The 19,596-nt window shown below is 46.2% G+C and overlaps 1 protein-coding gene across 1 annotated transcript in view; it reads left to right on the top strand.

The window, feature by feature from the left end:
* Positions 1-19,596, top strand: part of GRIN2A (glutamate ionotropic receptor NMDA type subunit 2A) — a 368,909-nt gene that overhangs the window by 284,255 nt on the left and 65,058 nt on the right. Inside the window, exons 4-8 of the mRNA XM_029948744.1 lie at positions 1,995-2,200; positions 8,310-8,478; positions 8,601-8,754; positions 13,835-13,960; positions 17,493-17,722. Of these exons, the coding sequence (XP_029804604.1) occupies positions 1,995-2,200; positions 8,310-8,478; positions 8,601-8,754; positions 13,835-13,960; positions 17,493-17,722 (885 nt within the window). The remainder of the gene's footprint in view (positions 1-1,994; positions 2,201-8,309; positions 8,479-8,600; positions 8,755-13,834; positions 13,961-17,492; positions 17,723-19,596) is intronic.

Raw genomic sequence — 19,596 nt, 5'->3', positions numbered from 1 at the left:
CACTGTTACAAATACAGAGTCAGAGAGCTGCAGTGGAGAGGTGCAAAGTTCTGGGTTCTGGGGAAGCAGGAATGCCCTTCCAGATTTGGTGATGTTGGAGCCAAGCCTTGAACATTAACTACAACAATAATAAAATAATGGCGGCTCCCATGTATGTGACGTGCTGAGTTCTGTGCTCAGTGCTTCGTGCACCTACTGGCTAGAGCTCACCTGAAAGGCACAACCTGGTGCCATCCGCATTTTGCAGATAAAGCTCAGAGAGGTTAAGTGATTTTCCCAAGGCGACCCAGCTAATGGGTGAAGCCAAGATCAGCACGTAGTTCTGTTTGACTGTAATAAGCCATTCTCTTACCTGCTCAACTACTCAGTCCCTCTTGAAGGTTTGAGTTTTCCGAGAGAAGTGGAGAGAAAAGGGATTTATGGAGCCTGTCCCAAAAGAAAAAGCTTGGAGATCTCCTTCTGTTTGCATATGTGTTTGTCCCACAGCCCATTGATAGGTTTAGCCATCATTGTTCCCTGGCTGCTGCTGCCAGGACATAGTAGGTGCTCAATAAATGTGTGTTGAGTGAATGAAGAACTCGATGGACTCAACATTCTCCGCAGCCTGTGTTACACGTCACAGCACAGGTAGATGAAAAAGTGTCTTTGACCAGATTATCTTACTGCTTGTTCTCCTGCCACAAAACGGAAGGTGTCACCGAAACGGGACAGTTTTGTAATTGGCCGCGTGGAACGTGGCGCCCTAAGCAGCAAACATCTTCCAGCCCAAACGATGAGGTGATCCAAGGGCGCTGGGTCTGCCTTTTCTCCTTCCACCCCGTCACCCCATTCGGTGTCCGGCGTGTCTGAATTCTCTTTATGGGCCCGAAATTCGTTTCTGCCGCCACTCACGTTACAGGAGGGGAGGGGGGCGGGTCACGTCAATGCAGACGGGCCTGGACTTGGCACTTAGCTTTTCAGACGAGGCTTTCCTTGAGGGTGGCATTCCCAACGCGGCGCCGACCTGCGGTGCCAAGCAGTTGCGCGCGGGAGCGACAGGAAGGAGCAAGCGTGATGCGGAGTGGCTCTTCCCCGTGCGTGTCTGAACGCTGCCAATAAGCTGTCAGGTGAAATTAAGGTTCGAAACATACAGCCTTCAATTTGATTTTCACTCACGGGCCAGCTGCCGCTCCGAGAGGGAACGGATCGATGCTACTTTGTCGGGTCTTGGTGCTGAGCGCTGAAAGGCTCCGCTCTGGGCCAGAGTAATAACAGTTCCCTTACTTTGCGACGTAAATAGAACGGATCTGAGCTTGAAACGAAGCCCCTCACTTCCTCTCCTGCTCGCCCTCCTTGTGTTGACTCTCCCGTCTGTCCTCCTTCTTTCTAGCTGTCCTGTATCATCCCCCCCTCCTTACTCTTTCTCTTGGCACCTTCTAGAAATTTCCCCTTCTCCATGTCTCTCTCCTGTACTACACAGAAAAAGTATGGAGTCCCTACTGCGTGCTGGGCTCTGTGCTGTTCGCAGAGCGTCTTGTTTAATTGTCACGATGTCCTTGTAAAGTAGGTGGGCTTGTGCTACTTACAGGTGAGACCGCAGATGTTCACGGGGACTCAGAGCTTGCCCGGGGGTGTGCACCTAGTCCATGGCAGAGGTGGGGACCCAAGCCTAGACTTCTCTGATTCTGAAGGTCTGTGCGGTTCTCCCGCCAACAGTGCTCCCGAGCTCTGGCGGAACCCGAGAATCGCCTGGGGAGACCTAGCCACGTCAGCGCTTGGACACCACCGCCATGTTAATTAGCCTGGGAGGGGCGGGGCCCGGGGGCCGTCCAGGATTCTGCTTTTCCCTAATCCCTGTTGGTCTCAGCATCTACACCGAAGCGTATGTTGAAGTGTGTAGCAGAAACGCTTTCAAGGCGTCTAGGGTTCTTTCCTGGACCTCGTAAGGGCAAGGCCTCGCCTTTCTAGAAGGTGCTGCCAGAAATCACAGGTGTGCCTTTGTCTTCCTGACGCAGGTGGGCAAGTGGGAGAATCAGAGCCTGAGCCTGAGGCACGCCGTGTGGCCGAGGTACAAGTCCTTCTCGGACTGTGAGCCGGACGACAACCACCTGAGCATCGTCACCCTGGAGGAGGCCCCCTTCGTGATCGTGGAGGACATAGACCCGCTGACCGAGACGTGCGTGAGGAACACCGTGCCGTGCCGGAAGTTCGTCAAAATCAAGTGAGCCCGGGGGCGCTGTCGGTGGAACGTGCCGAGTCCTTTAGAACAGCCCGTTATCATCGACAGCACTGGTATCTCTGATACAGCAGATGTAAAACACCGTGGTCTATTTTAGTACTGCCTCAGAACCTACAGTATTAGAGGTTTTAAAGACTTAAATAAGTAACTGGAATTATGCCACGGGGTCTGCATTCACGTACTTCCGGCAGTGGCAGTCGGAGGTAGGTGGTGGTGCCCATCTTAGATATTTAAACTGAGTTTCGGGGAGATGAAGAAACATGTTCAGGGCTGCCCAGTGAGTCCATGGACGCCCTAGTACTCACGCCGGCCACCTCCTCCACAGTCCGTTCTTAACCCCTTAACCTTGACCCTCTCCTTTGGTCGTTCCTTTAAAAAATTTTTTTAAGTGTTTATGTTTGAGAGAGAAACAGAGCATGAGTGAGGGAGGGGCAGAGAGAGAGAGAGAGACACACACACAGAATCCAAAACAGGCTCCAGGCTCCAAGCTGTCAGCACAGAACCCGACGCGGGGCTCGAACTCATGAACCGCATGATCATGACCTGAGCCGTAGCCAGATGCTTCACCAGGTGAGCCACCCAGGTGCCCCCAAACTTATTTTGTAGTTTTCCTGGCTGCTTCTCCCCCAGCCTGCACATCTGCTTCCTCTCATCTCTTGTATATATGCCTGGTACAAACTTTTCAAAAACTTGAAAACTTCTCTCCATGTGGGGGTCACTGCACCCCTCACATGTGACCTGCTGATGTGATCAGCATGGAACTGACCTTCTGGCGGTTTCCTGGCTCACCGACAGCAAGCCCACATCACCTCTGTGCCATTTTCTTGTTTATTCATGATCGAAGGAAGAACTGACCATTTTTATGAGAGCTTCTGGTGAAGTTTCCCCCTAATCTATAGGCCCTTTGGAGAAGCATAAAGCTTCATGACCAAGTCCAAGGCCCCAGTTATAGTTTTTCTGGTGAAAGACATCACCACCCTTGCAGAGGATTTCACCAAAAGGAAAAGGCCTACCATTGGAGTATTTCTGTCCGTGTTTTCTGAGCGCCTTCTTTCATCTGGATAATTCTCCTGTGTCATTTAAGTCTTAACCCCTCCCTCCCCAAGTTGGGTTTGTTCCCCTTCCTTCCAAAGAAGCCTGGGTGTGTCTATGTGCCTTGGTCTGTTCAGGCCACTGTGACAAGTCACCATAGACTGAGTGGCTTAAACACAAGACACTTATGTCTCCCGGTTTTGGAGGCTGGAGTCCATGGTCAAGGTGTCAGATGAGGGCCCTCTGGTTTGCAGATGGCCATCCTCTCCTTAGAGCATCCCATGGTCGAGAGCAGACGGAGGGGCAGCCAGCTGTCCCCTGTCTCTTTCCAAAGACACTAACCCCATTCATGAGGACCTCTCCTCTGACCTGACTACCTCCCAAAGCCCCCACCTCCTGATGCCATCGCATTGGGGTTGAGGGTTTCAACACATGAATTTGAAAGAACGGAAACATGGAGTCCCTACCACTCGATCTCTTTATCACCTGCGTTTTTCAATTTTTTTTAATGTTTACTATTTATTTTTAGTGAGAGATAGGGAGAGGCAGAGAGTGAGGGAGACACAGACTCTGAAGCAGCTCCAGGCTCTGAGCTGTCAGCACAGAGCCCGACGCAGGGCTCAAACTCAAGAACCGTGAGATCATGATCTGAGCTGAAGTCAGACGCTGAACCGACTAAGCCACCCAGATTCCCCTCTTTATTACCTGGTTTTATGCCTTATAGTTTGTCTTTCTCACTGGAAGGTGAGCTGCCTAAATATAGGAAGCATGGCTTCTTAGTCTTCATATGCCCGGGGAAGACCACAAAACATGATACACCGATGTTGATAATGATTGAACAGATGAGTGAATGGATATTTGTCATTCGACACTGCACATTCTGACCTCAGCACTGGGGATACAGATAATTTTTTTAAAATATGATTGCTAAAGGCATTATGAAGGCACATTTTAGTTTGGAGAAAAAAAAATTTTTTTCTTTAGTAATCAATGAGAAACCTCTCTGGAGTTGAAATCCTGAAAGGATTATTCAATAAGTAACGATCAGCCTTTCTGGAGTGGTCAGCCTCTTTGGATTGAAATTCTGAATGGATGAGTCAATAAGTAACTATACATGAAGCATCGCTCATGTGTGAGGCATAGTGCCGGTCTGAGCATGGAAACAAAGGACGGGGATCTTGCAGTTAAAACAACTCAGCTCCGTGTCATGATATGCCTGGCAAAGGATATAAATAAGGCAGGGTGGTAAGAGAGTAACTTGAGGTGTGTGTGGCTCTTTTAGCTCACCCAGATGGGATGTGAGATGATGTAGAAAAGGATAATGAGCGAGTGAAAAACTGGGGTGGCCCCTTCCAGGTACAAGGAACAGCCGGTGCAAAGTCCTGGAGGGAGGAAAGAGATTGACAGGTTTGGGAAACAGAAGGAAGCCCAGCACAGGGCTAGAGGGTGATGAGCTGGCAGGGGGTTGGGATGGGAAGAGATGGACGGGGTGTTTGCTGGAATGTTGTCCAAGGAGGTTCTGGTTTTGATGGGTGTTCTTGGAGCACAACGTGGTCAGATGAAGAAAGCAGAGTGGTTGGTGCAAAGCAAAGAGTGTAACCTCAGTAGGGCACCCCCTTGTGTGACCGCGGTGCCTTCTTTGTTCCAATAGGGCCAGTTAAGTAGAGACTCTTGGTCTTCACAGTCAATAACAGGAGCTTTAAATCTTTAAAATCTGAAGTCTTGGAGCTGATGACAGTAGGTCATTGAGTCCTGAGCCACATTCATATGGAGACAATGAACGCCCCAATAAATTACTCTCTCTAAAAGAATTGACTTTTTTTCACTAGGGAATATAAACGGATTAACAGGTTCAAATTCACATTTTTGGTTCCTGTGGGAGGTGGCAGCTCGTGGCTTCCCTTTCCCCACTTGGCGACACAACAAGTTTACTGCGCGTCGAGGCAACATTGAAGTGTCTGAAAGCCATAGACAATTACTAGGACCCATTAGTCCCAGCATTAACACGGGGCACAGCAGTTGCCTTTGAGGCAGGCTGGTTGGTTCTAAGAAGCATTCTGTGGAGTAATGTGATTATATTTTTCTTGGTGATACTCTCCCAGGGTAACCTTTGTCTCTGACTTCTGGCTAATGGTGGGGTCTTGAGGACACCCATCAATCTTCTAAAGACATAGGTGACAGCAAATGAGCTGAGTAACCAAGCATTTCTTTTCATCTGTTAGTTGGGTGTTAGGGCGTGAAGAGAAAATTGAGGGAAAACTATTTGGCATGATATTTGGAGGAAAATGGCGATACTGCTAATGAATCCCCCAAACTGTCAAATTATTGGTCCGAAGAGAGGGTCTGTATTTTTAAGCACTTACCTGAGAGGTGCTTTAGATACTTTGTTTAATTTCATGTTCCCAACTATCCCTCAAGGTAAGCCCTCGCCTTCTTAGTTTGCAAGTAAACTGAGGCTCATTAGTGAAGAGACTCGTCTGCATCTTCTCGGTTGTTAGGGGCAGACCTGGGACCAGAAAAATGGCTTTGTCTAACTTGCATGGCCGTGATCCTGTCCACTCGCCACACTGGTAAACTGTAGAACTGGAGAGTTGGGTTACTTTTTGGATCCCGTTCCCCACATTGCCTTTTATGGGTCATCCTTTCTTTTGGGTGATGGTAGGGAGTGGGGACACATTTCTCAGGTGCCTATGTAGTTAAGTCACACGCACCTGCCCCCTCCACCCCATATACAAAGGCTGTGATAGGAACCAGTTGAAAATTTCTACTTACAAGCTGGTCTGTTTCCATAATCCCAATGATAAATTCATCTGTTGCATTTGCTGCATGTCTTTTTCAACTCCTGTCCTTTGGGTATAATTCCATATTTTACAAACAGTAGGCACTCAGTGGGTGCTTGTTGGGTGAAAATGCATTAATGACCATTGGTATCTAGAAATATGCCTAGTATTAGGAGATGTAGGGGAGATAATTCACTCATTAACTGGCTGAGGTTCCCAGCAAAGCCAAAGAATACCACCGTTTGCCTGTGACCCTGAATCTTAAGCCTGGGGCATTCATAACTTCTGTCTAGACTCTTCTGGGAATCCTGACCGGGAGAAGGAAGACCCTTTGATAGAGAAGGGAGGGAGAAGAGAGAGGAGACACAGATGGGAAGAGGGAGAGAAGAAGCATTGATGCATGGCCCATGGTGGCCAGGAAGAAAAAGAGAGAATTGCATCTGGTCATGTTTTTCAAAGAGCCACGGATAGATACCGACAAGGAAATCGTTATTTGGACCTGCCATTGATTTAATGTGCTCAGGACACATTTCGATCATGTTTATGGCATTTGGCAACCCATTTCCATTACTCAAAGTCACATTGTCAAAAGAAGCCATCTTCATGGACAAAGATAGACATCAGTGGTGCTTGATGTGTGTGTATATCTGATTATATATGTAGTAGATACTCACTGCAGTTGATTTGGGGGAGGAAAAACTAAAAATATGAAAAAGAGAAAAAGCTATTTCTCATCATTCAAAAATAGCTGTGCTTTATGTTTCATTGTTTTCCCATCCAGATATTTCATAAGCTCCCCTGTCTTTATATAGCCAGCACTGCTCTGTATATATCCCTGTGTAACCTACTTTTTTTTTCTGTGATATGGAAATGGAAGCATTTTCCTATTGTGATGTTGGATTTGCATAAACATCACTGTAGTGCTTAGGTAACAGTCAGATGTATAGATGAGCCAGCAACGGAATAGTCCAACAGAGCACGTGTCTCATGACATGTGTGACTCAGAGAGCTGAGCGAATAGAACGCCCCATTGCAAAGTAGACCAAGCGTATTGGCCAGAGAGCTTTCGGTCTAAGTAGTAGCTATTAATTGGGATGACCTGGGTTCTTTCCTCTTTGAAGGCATTTCTGATGTGTGTGTTATCCTTTGAACATGACTCGGCCAGGTTAATAAAGCAAGGTGGCTGGCACAAAGTAATGTATGTCACCTTGGTAGATGATGATAGCTTTGAAGACAGCAATACCCTCTGTATTTTAACAGGGCTTTTTCCTGATCAAGGACACTGCTATTTAATATGTCACCTTTTATCATTCCTGCTATGTAGGGAGGAAAGGAAAACATAATGAATGAGCCCTCATCTGACACGTGACTCCATCAGGACACATTAAGTCCAAGGACACAGGCACAATGTGGACCCCGAGTCTTCTGAGTCTTAGCCAAGTTTTCGTCAGTAAAGAAAGTTCCCTTCCTAAGTACGGCAACCTTTATTTCTTCTCTTTGGTTGCAAACCTCTATCTGCAGTGGTAGGATAAAGCAAAACTCTCCTTCAGCTCAGAGTTTCACATCTGCCTTCCCTTCTATTTTCCTGTGAGTTTTTATAATGTGGCTTAGATCACATGAGTGGACTCTGGTCTAAAGAGGCTGTATGTGTTATAAACTTAAGAATAAGAGGTAGTGTAGTCGTGGCCGAGTAGTTAAGGCAATGGACTAGAAGAATAAGAGGTGGTAAGGGCACATGGGTAGCTTAATCAATTAAGCTTTCAACTTCAGCTCAGGTCATGATCTCATAGTTTGTGAGTTCAAGCCCCATGTCAGGCTCTGTGTTAATGGCTCAGAGCCTGGAGCCTGCTTGAGATTCTGTGTCTCCCTCTCTGTCCCTCTGTCCTTTCCCTACTCATGCTATCTCTCTCTCTCTCTCTCTCTCTCTCTCTCTCTCTCTCTCAAAAATAAACATTTAAAAAGATAATACTCCTCATCAGTGTAATGGGGAGACAAATACTAAGAAACATCAGGGAGGTTAATGCAACAACTAATATAAAGCCTGATACATGGTACAAGTAATAAACACTCATTAAAAGTTAGCCATTATCATGATTACTCTCATCCTTAACATTTTCTACCTTTGCTGTCGTAAATGACTGCACGTCCTTGCAGAAGCCACTTCCTCATTTTTGAGCCTCGGTCCCCCACATGGAAAATAGTGGCAGCGTACAGGTAATGATTGCCAACAAATCTTCTGGCGCTAATATTCTATGCTCTTGCGGGTTTTTTTCCTACAGTAATTCAACCAATGAGGGGGTGAATGTTAAAAAATGCTGCAAGGGGTTCTGCATCGATATCCTGAAGAAGCTCTCCCGAACCGTGAAGTTTACCTATGACCTCTACCTGGTGACCAACGGGAAGCACGGCAAGAAAGTTAACAACGTGTGGAATGGAATGATCGGTGAAGTAAGTTGTCTGCCTTCCCCCACCCCTAACCCCCTGGGCTCTTATCCAGACGCAGGCCCGTGGTGCTCAGGGGCAGTGGGAAGGAGGAGTAAACGCACCGTGCTCCTTTGCCTCGCATGCAGGTGGTCTATCAACGGGCGGTCATGGCGGTCGGCTCACTCACCATCAACGAGGAGCGTTCTGAGGTTGTGGACTTCTCTGTGCCCTTCGTGGAGACGGGGATCAGCGTCATGGTTTCAAGAAGCAATGGCACTGTCTCACCTTCTGCTTTTCTGGGTATGTGAATGTCATGGTCACTACCAGTTACCTATGAGGAATTATGAGGTTATTTGTCTTGTTGGCTCGAAGGATGGAACAAGGATAGAACTTGCTCATTTCCATTTAACAACATCAACACACTCCAGAGTGTGTTGTATTTATTTATTTTTTAATGTCTGTTTTTGAGAGAGAGACAGAGATGGAGCATGGGTGGGAGAGGGGCAGAGAAAGACAGAGACAGAGAATCTGAAGCAGGCTCCAGGCTCTGAGCTGTCAGCACAGAGCCCAATACAGGGCTTGAACTCATGAACACTGAGATCATGACCTGAGCTAAAGTTTGACTCTCAACCGAGCTACCCAGGTGCCCCCAGAGTGTGTCATATTTGAATGATCACAATTCATGTTCCCCTCTCCTCCTCTGCCACCCCTCCCCCATTAACGTCTTTCATTTATCTCTAACCCGGAACTATCGGCTAAAAATACAAGCATGTATTCAGATACTGGTCTTGATTGTGTAGAGTGTAGATGAGTAGATATATGTCTTAGAGCCTTGAAAACATTTAAAAAATAAACCTGCCTCTCCACATTTCATTTAAATCAGCCCATAAGCCTTTATTTGGTATCCTCATTCTCTTCTTTCTCCCTCACTAGCATGACAGCCGTTTATTTACTGGCTGTAAGGGTGAAATAATGACAACCATGCTGTGATTTATACCAGCACTCTGATAAACAAAGTAGAAGTAGTCGGAAGAGCATACACTGATTGAAAATTAATGGAATCGTATTTTAAATGTGACTGTCCTTCAAGCTGGATGGTTTGTAAGGGAAGAAATTCCTTACTCTGCTCTTAATTACTCCATAAATTTATGTTTTGACATAAGGGTTTGTTGTTGTTGTTGTCATGGATTTTTTGTTTGTTTTTGTTTTTAGAACAAGGTAGAGATCTATTTTCTATCTTGTTTTTATCAGCACTGTCAGTATATATGCATGAAGTAGCCTGGCTACAGAGGTAGAAGCTGCTTGAGACCTAGCCAAGCACTTTGTTTTTCTTTAAGGGACAGTATTGTGTGGAGTGTTTGGGTGCCATCATTGGTTTTTGACATTGGCTATCTTGAAGATGGTGGGATTTAAATTCCCTTCTCGTCGGCACCCCTGTATCAGTGGGTTTGTCCCAGATTTGGAAAGGCCGAAGTAAACATTGACCCCCAAATTGAACTGCATGGCAGTGGGAAACAGATTCAAGTCAATGAAATTTCTTAGGTTTTTCCAGATACACACACACACACACACACACACACATACACACACACACACTTGTCTGAAGAGCGCTAAAACTTGCAGACGAGAGCCAGTCTGTGGATATTGGCTTTGAGCCCATAGTCTTACTTGCCCGCCATCTTCATTTATATGTCATGGCGGCATCCAGTGAAACCGTCTGTTTCATTCCCTTGAGTGAAACGTTGACTAACAGGATTTTGGATGCCGCCTCACTCACAGAGCCCTGTGGGCTTGCCATTTTCATTTTTGATAATCCATTTAAGCTTTTGAAATCCTTACCACTCCCTGGATTTGATTTTGCACTCCTTGCTTCCATTTTCATAACCTTTGTTGGAATAATGTGGACCTTGACAAGCACACACCTCTTTAGCGTTTTGTGCCTTTAATGGACCCATATCTTAAAAAGGGAGCCTCACTACCCCATGAGAAATGCAGCCGCCTGATAGAGACAACAGGGGCAGAATCTTAACGATGATCAGGAGACCCTCATGCACAAGCCCTGACTTATCACTGCTTCCCATTCGCTGGCAGACCCTCTAACAGAGCTCTTTGGCCCTGGAGGTGAAGAAAAGGTTGGAGGAAGTGAGTTCATGGAAAGAATGGAAAGAGATATGTTTCTTTCACAAGTTGTTGACATAGCTCCATAGTGAGCTAGAGAGAATTTCTTTTCCAATTCAATCAGAGAGAAAAAAATACCAGCAACTGGCTTGTCTCATGAAAAAAAGGAAGAAAGAAAGAAATGGGTCGCTGATATTGAATCTGGCCTCAACCCAGTTTCCCCTAGATTTTTATCTTACCTGCATGAGTAGAACATTTCCCTAGAAAGTCAAGCATTTTTGCAAAGTTTAGCCAAACCTCCTTTCCTGCCTTATTCTCCCTACTGTAGCTTTAAAAATAAAATAAAATAAATGGTAGCCAGAGGAAACCATTTTCAAAGCTGTTTTTACCCAGTAGGCTTAATGTTTTTCTAGTCACTAAGTTACATCCCCGTTCGATGCACTGTGCACCCCCTTATTTACGGCCATTATCTGCAGGTTTTGAAAGTCATAATGAACCATACTAACCATGAACATTTTTCCATTCACTGGCTCAGTCATCTGGAAGAGCCCAAACATTCAAAATCTGATTGCACTGCTCTTCATTGCCTCCTATCCTCTCTCCACAAACTCCATTAACTCACATCAGAAACACTTGCAGGTAATCCCTCTCAGCTTTTGTGTGAAAATGTAACCGGCCCCTCTTCAAGGACAGAGGTGGCATCTTGTGCAGCATTTCCATTCAATTCCTTCTGAAGACTTTCCAAGCAGGTTGGATCGTTTGACCCAAAGAAATGCTGATCTGGAGTCTTCTAGACAGAAGTCCCTTCACGGACAAATGTTGCATCTGTTAAGCCAGTGGAGGATGTAATCTGGAGCTATCCCAGATGTTTCTAGATCACTCTCTAGACACTATGGATGGGCTTCACCATTATTCTAATGCTTTTCTACATTGTGGTGGTGGTGGTAGTGGGGTGTGTGTGTGTGTGTGTGTGTGTGTGTGTTTGTGAGAATAGCAATCCTTAAGGGCACTGCATAGGTACCTAACTTATTAAAACCAGAACACTGGGGGCACCTGGGTGGCTCATTCGGTTAAGCAGCTGACTTCAGCTCAGGTCATGATCTCGCGGTTCATGGATTCGAGTCCCACGTCAGGCTCTGTGCTGACAGCTCAGCCTCGAGCCTGCTTTGGATTCTGTGTCTCCCTCTCTCTCTGCCCTGCCCCCACTCACACTCTTTCTCAAAAATATACAAACATTTAAAATAATTTTTAATGACCATTAAAAAAAAACTTTTTAAAAACCAGAACACTATAGCAGAATCCTTTTATCTCTCTGCCATGCTCACGAGCCAAGGGACAGATGTCACTTCCAAGTGGGGAAACCTCTGGGGTCAGTTGTTTGATCAGGCTTCCACCTGATTTTTGGAACAGCTAGTGTTACCATTAGGATGCATCAACTGCCTTTTCAGGACCATGAACAGGGCACAACCACCACCACTGCCACTACCGATTCTGCCTTTAATCTCGGAATCAAATAGCTACTCCTCTTAATGTACTCTGTGTGTGTGTGCACACACACGACCAAGTGCTTTCTATGATTGTGCTCATTTACTCATCATGGTGAACTTCTTCCCGTAAGACACACCATGCCATTAACATACCCAGCTTGGTGAATTACTTTACCGTTTCTGTTTTTGAATATTAAGTATTTTTAACCTTCCTATTCCTTTACTTCTCCTCCTTTTTGGATACACCTCATTACCCAATTGCAATGATTTCAGGAATATAATAGTGTTATTACCCAAGCTACTTTTAACTAAGATACATCATGGTGGCAGTCTCATTGATTCCTTTCAACCCATCTTGTGTTACTTAACCTACGTAGTCTTTGCCAGTACCTGTTACTTTCTAACATATTTGCATCATTGAATCTGCATTGCCAAGCATTCCTGTCAGTTTTTAAATTATTCAGTGTAGTTAAAGCTTCGGACAAATTAGTTTCTTGTTAGATAGTAAGCTCATTAAATTAGAATTTATGATGACCTCTAGCTGTGTCAGGTAGTCATAGACTTTGATGATAGGGTGACTTGCTACCAGCCTCATTCTTTATGATTATTACTAGCTTCATCTGAAAAACAATTTAAAAATAATAAAATGTCTCCTATTCAAGGTATTACTGGGCTTCTTATATTTTGCCCTCAGAAAATGTTTGCTTGTGATGAAAAGGATTATAAGTTTATTGGTATCCAAGGGCAGTTTCTTGCCAATGACGCCTTCAGGTGGAGATATGTTCATTTTTCAAAATTTTAGTCTCTGTTGATGTTCTAGCAAATCTGTGACCTCTGTGGATACAATGGCTCCATTCAGCCCATTTTCATATCCTCAATCAGACTGAATATAAATGTTAATTTATTTTACATGAAATCGTTAACTTTCTAGAGCATTCTAAGATTTAGAACCTTGTGGCTTGGCCTGCCCTTCGGAGACATCCATATGAAAATGAGCTGATGTAAACTACTTACAGGGGAAATTACTATCTATCCATCTACTACTTCATTGTCTCTATTCTTTAAGCAATGCTTTTTTCACCCAATTACCATGCGAGTATGATATCCTCAAATGACTTTAGAAAATGCATTCAAGCCCATTTCCAACATCAACAAGATTTTAAAATTGTAGAGATCTCATCTGTCTGGAGCAGACGGCAGAGAGGAGAGTGTGGCAGGAGTGATAGCAGTGGTGGCAGACGATGACCTTCTGGTATTGATTGCTGTCAACCCCATGATTTTACCATCCCTTTCTACCAGTTTGTAATGCTTCCTTTCCCTCTGGAATTCCCCAAACATCGTCCCTCCAGCATGGAAGAATCCAACTGAAAATAAGAATAAAACCCATGCTGGTCTGCAGAAGCCTTAAGATTGACTCCCCATAGCACTGGTCCCCGGATGATGCTATAATCATATCGGACCCAATGACCTCTCTATTTGCATTCTTTCTCCTGTTTGTTTTTACTATCCTTGACCCGATTTGGAAAAGCGTCATATGTTCTTCTCTATTTTTACCCTATTATGTGCAGTCTTATAAAATGTCTCAAATAAGAAGGCATTGGAGAATGATGTAGGCGTATGAATCGGCAATGACTGGCTTCTTTTGAATGACCAGATGCACAGGAGGGAGGGGTTCCTGGGGAGCCTACCAACAGACCTCTGGGCTCCCCGTTGGCGCTGGTTGTGAGGATCTGCAAACTGACCACGCTCCACTCCTCTGGCTTGTTCGTCCGCAGAACCGTTCAGCGCCTCCGTCTGGGTGATGATGTTTGTGATGCTGCTCATCGTGTCCGCCATAGCTGTTTTCGTCTTTGAGTACTTCAGCCCTGTTGGGTACAACAGAAGCTTAGCCAGAGGGAAAGGTGAGGCCTCCCTTTGTTGATGCTCTCTCATTGACTTTTGACAAAGATTCCAGCTTGAGAACGCATCATCCCCAGCTGGCTGCCTATTCTGTTGCATGAAAGGTGCCAGGTCACCAATACTACTTGTAATTCTGTGCCCTTTGCAGGTTATTTGCTTCAACTGAAAAGGGGGATCAAACAAAATGGAACATCTTTAACCATGTTATCCTGCGGTAGTCTGTCGCTCTTAGGTGGAAACCGTTGGCGATTTGTTGAGAAAGCCAAGTTGAAGGTTTTCTGGTGATTAATGTTCAAAATCTGTATCAAAAGAAGTGTTAAGGTTGTTGTGAGTCTCAATGTCTGTCTATGCAAAGGAAATGGCTTTTATAGATTCTAGTTTAAGAACTTTCTCCAGACTGAGTCACACTTGCATTCATTTGATGGTAAAAATAATTATAAAGTGGTATTTCCCCCCAAAGACTTACATTTTCCTCTTGACAGTGCCTGACCTTAGTGCATTGTACTTGATAAAGCTGCAATCAGTAGATAGAAAATTGCATTGGGAGACATTCATTGGCACTGACTTATTAAGAGGCTACTGTGCAAAGACATAAATACATTACATCACGTTGAGTGAATTTTCCTTAATGCACAACACATTCTAAGTGGATGGCATCCGAAGGCTGCTTGGACCAAATCTCTTTCCTGAAAAATGACTTACGTTGATGGAAGACAGTAGGTCTTCAGCATACAGTCATTCAGAATCAGGGTGCTTCAGCTGGCCATGTAATTCTCCTCACTTGCAAGATTTGATGTTGGAAACACTCAGCAGGTCATGGGACTTGGTTTTCTTGAAATCTTCTCACTTCCCAACCACCAAAGAGCGGTTATAACTACACAAACCATCTCCAGTCAAGGTAACATAGTGAAGATGCCATAAATACTCATTAGTTGTTGCTTAAGTGCGAGAAGCGCCAACCTCCACTGAAAGGGCAATGTAACTAACCAATATGGAGGTTCCAACAGAGTGGAGTCTGGGAGAGTTTTCTGGGAGTGATTGCACCACATATATAGAGTAGAATGTGAGTTTGTGCTGTATGCGAATTCACATACTTCTTTGATGAGTGTTTGTTGAGTAGGTGCCGTGTGCCAGGCACTATGCTAGTGCAGGGGGACAACACAGTAACCTCGATGGAGCCTTCCTGATCCCCCAGGGAGCTGAGAATTTAGTTGTGAAGATAACACATGAACACATAACAGTAATAATCACAGATGGTAATAAGTATCAAGAGAAGGGGAACAAAAGCCCAAGTGAGGTGACGGGGTGGGGGGCATCGGGGAAGAACTTTGGGAAGACAGGACATTGCAGGTGAGGACCCGAAGGAATGAGAAGTCATGTGACAAATGGAGGGTCAAGCATTTCATGCAGAGGGAACAGCAAATGCAAAGAGGGGTCTTGACGGGGAATCAATCCTGATGGAACAGAACAGATGTGAGTGAGTACTGCGGACAGTGATATAAGTCGGCAGGAAAGGTAGGCTAAAGCATGTGCAGTGTAGGAGGGTCACGGGCTACTCCATCAGGTAACAGAAAGAGCAGGCAGGAGTGGAAGGGAGGTGCTCCTTCTCTGAGAGAAAGGATTACAGTGGGTTGGGCTTGGCTGGAGCTAAGTGGATAAATCAGGTATATATCTTCCAAGATGAAAACCAGTCCAAAGGCCATCACGTGCAGCAACCCCCCCTCTGGCCAAAGCACGCACTTCAAAGACTCTTGTAAAGCAAGGAATCAGGCAGGCAAACTTCCCAGGACTTCCGTCGCCTTGAGGCTTTTTGTTTTCTTCTCATCTGCTTGTGGAAACTCTCCAAACATGACAGTTCCTGGTTTCTTTGTGCAAGAAGGCTTCCTGTTACATTTCACTGCACTTTATGGGGGAAGGTTTTCTGCCCAGCTCGTAATAGTATTCATGAATCAGGAATTCCCAAAAGTCTTAGAACCCTTGCAGGCACCTATTTCTGATTCCCAAATAGCCCTCACTTCTGATCAGCCTGCATCCCTGAGAAAATTAAGTAGTTCATGAAGTTAACTGGATTGACTCTAATTATTTTTTTTCCCCCTAAGAGTTCTTGGCATCTTGGGAATAAGCCCAGAAGATTATAAAACTAGGCAAAGAGAAACAGAGCACTTGAGATTGAGAATAACAAAATTAATTGCCTTCCCTTTGATGTGCTGTATAGGGTTATTAGGAATATTGCCGTCACCTGGCTTTGGCCTCCAGCGTGCAGAAAGCCTGCTTCTCCCAGGCTCCCTGCCCAGAACTTCGTATCTCCTGTCAACGATTCACTTCTGCTACTTTATTTATTGCCCACTGTGCTTGCATTGTGAACTGAAGTCTGAGTAGATCATTTTTTCATATTTTCATTTACTTAAATGACATAAAAATTAACCTTCTGTTAAAGGAAGTCCTTTTTCCCATGAGAGCATAAATTGATTTTTTTCCCTTGTGCAAAACAGACATGAAAGCCCAAAGGCATGCATTTTATAGCCTGCACACCCCCCACCCCAATAAATTGTGCCATGTGGTTCTGCCTCGTTAGCGAAGATTGCTACAGAGAACATTTAAGAATCTTAAAAGGGACGGGGAGCTGTTGCGAGGATACACCGAGGGAGAAAAAGTGCTGTGATATCAGAGAGTTCATTTTCCATGACCTGCAACCAAATGTCTTCCATCTGCGTAGCCATGGGAGGATTCAGCTCTGTTATTCGGGCTGCTGATGTCTCCATTTGCAGAGCGTTTTTAGTTGGGTTTAATTCCTATATTGGGCACGTTTAACATCTGAGTTTGAACAGGGTGGACTGCTAGGGACAATCGGATTAGACTGCCCCACGTCAGGGCCCCTGGACCGCGCGGTCCTTACCCAAAAGCACGGCCCATGAGAACGGAAGCGGCCCCATGCGCACATTTCTGCGAGGCTCGCTACGTTGGCTCAGGACATTGGCTGCCGCCAACGGAAATCGAATCCAAATTTAAAACCACATTTTGCCTAACCATTTTCTTTCCCTTTCTTGCTTGTGTTTTTATTTCATTTTATTTCCCCTTCTTTTAAGAAACATGGCAAAAAAAAAAAAAATCCAGTGAGATAGAAACATGGGGGAAATGCTCATTGTTTTAAATTTTCTTTAATGTTTAATTTTATTTTTGAGAGAGAGACAGAGCACGAGCAGGGGAGGAATAGAGAGAGAGGGAGACACAGAATCTGAAGCAGGGTCCAGGCTCTGAGCTGTCAGCACAGAGCCCGATGGGGGGCTTGAACCCACAAACCTGGGCTAAAGTTGACCCTGGCTGAAGTTGGAAGCTTAACGGGCTGAGCCACCCAGGCGCCCCTTGGAAATGCTCATCGTTAACGACGCGGGGAGGGTGCTGGCTGTGGCTCTGGGGCAATGAAGAGGCACAAGCCTGAGGTGGTTCTGTTTCCTGGCAACTGGCAGGATGGCTGGCGGCCACCACGTTGCCCTTTCGAGAAAGTTCTGAGAAGGCCCTTCCTGTTACTTGCAGCACCCCATGGGCCTTCTTTCACAATCGGAAAAGCTATCTGGCTCCTCTGGGGCCTGGTGTTCAACAACTCTGTGCCTGTCCAGAACCCCAAAGGGACCACCAGCAAGATCATGGTGTCCGTGTGGGCCTTCTTCGCTGTCATCTTCCTGGCCAGCTACACGGCCAACCTGGCTGCTTTCATGATCCAGGAGGAATTTGTGGACCAAGTGACCGGCCTCAGTGACAAGAAGGTAAGGCCACCTTCCTCCCCTCAGTGCCCGAGGGGTTGATCTTAAATGGTCTCTTCTCAGAAGGGCCCATCCAAACCCATCAACTCTAAAGCCCAAAGCTTTTGTTGTTGTTGTTGTTTGTTTCTTTTCACTGAAATGGGCATATTTCTAAAAATGTCAAGAACAGAACCTTAAACATAGCCCTCCCGGGTCTAAAAGGTTCCAGATCTTATTTGGAAGCACCGTCTCCCCACAAGGTCATTGCTCGTATTTATAGGATCGTGACGGTGGCACCGAGGCTCTGTGACTCACGTAGCTCAGGCTGGAGTCCTTCCCATAAGGGGTTGGGGGAGACCCACGAGCCTGGACGAGGAGAAATGTGGGGGGAAGCGGGGTGCTCTGAGTCTGCCTCCCCACCCTCTGGCCGTGCTGGAGTCTCTGATGTGCCCCCTGGGATCTCTCCTCTGACCTGGAAGAAAGTCACCCCTCAGGCCTACCCAGAGGCAAAACTGACAGCGCCTTGGTACCCGTGTAGCCAGCCGGCCCCACCGTCCGCCTTCCTGACTCCCCTGAAACTTCCTCAAGGGCACACAAGGAGCAGAGATGCTTTTCATTTGCCGGCTGCTCCTTTTTACTCCGACCCTTCTCCACCCCTCCCTGGCGGGCCTTCTTCCCCTCTCAGAAAGAAGGCAGGGACCCCACCTGCTGTGCTGTCTCCATTCTCGCTGGAATGTCACAAGGGTGGCGGGTGTGAGCGGCTATTCAGAAAGGCACCCAGAGGAAGAAAAGAGGTAAACCGGGTGCAGCCTTCCATTGAAATCTGAAGTTCAGGAAACAGATCCTGACTTGCTAAGCTCAGCAGTGCGGGGATTGCTGCCTTGCAAAGCTTTTCGGTGTCGCATATGTGGATAATTGTCTCTCTTCATAAAATCTCACCAGCAAGTCTTGCTGACATAAGTCTACGTATATGCTTTTGGCATTCGTCAACAAATCGCTGAATAGAAAATCAGCCATGAAAAGCCCTAACAGCTTATCCGTGACATATGCTGTGGTAGAAAGAGGTACAGACAAGGCCTGTCATCAAATGAGGAGCGACAGGGGTGAGTGGTTGGCCTCTCTCTGAAGGCTTCCCACTGTGGCTGGAGTCCACGCCACTCGACCCCGGCGACAGAGCCCTGTGTGATCTGGCATGCCCTCACCTGTTCCCTCCCTCTGGCTCACAGAGCCCCCTCCTCCCCGTGCCCTCAATAGCCCAGCCCAGCAGATTTCCACCACAGTGCCCTTGCACTTGCTCTGCCCTTTGCCTTGAATGTTCTTTCCCATTATTCATGGCCGGCTCCTCCTTGACTTACAGGTCTTTTAAGGAAAATGTCACCTCTTGGGAGAGGTCTTCCCAGCCACTGTGGTGACCTTGGCAGTCTGAGCTCATACCCCCACGATACTTCAATTCTAGAAGCAGGAAACAAACAACACACACATGAATGTAAATGGGGAACAAAATCCCAGGCAGGAACAAGTAGTAAAAAGGAGCTACAACTTGCCAGATTAAAATGGACATGGGTGGAGAGGTATCAGGGGAATGATTCTGGAGAGTTCTCTGGTGCTTAGCAGGTGCTCATTTGTTGGGTCAGAAATGCACGTAGGACAGTGCAGGCTTCCAGCTCCGCGTACCCATCCCACTTTTGCTGACAAAGGCCCATCACAGGGCTCTTCACAGGATGATTACCTTGGGGCACTAGAATGCCAGGAGTCTGGAAATTTAAGTTCCCTCAATCCTTTTGGTTACCCGCAACCAACAGCCCACCAGTGTGGGGGCACCAGACCTGAGCCGTTCCATTGCGTCTGGGCAGGACAGACTCAAAGGTGCGGTTCACTCCATGCCTCCCCATTCCTCC

Source organism: Suricata suricatta, chromosome 8 (assembly GCF_006229205.1).
Source record: "Suricata suricatta isolate VVHF042 chromosome 8, meerkat_22Aug2017_6uvM2_HiC, whole genome shotgun sequence".
NCBI lineage: Eukaryota > Metazoa > Chordata > Mammalia > Carnivora > Herpestidae > Suricata > Suricata suricatta.
Note: the sequence above shows the minus strand (reverse complement) of the source record. Positions and strands in the feature narration are given on the sequence as shown.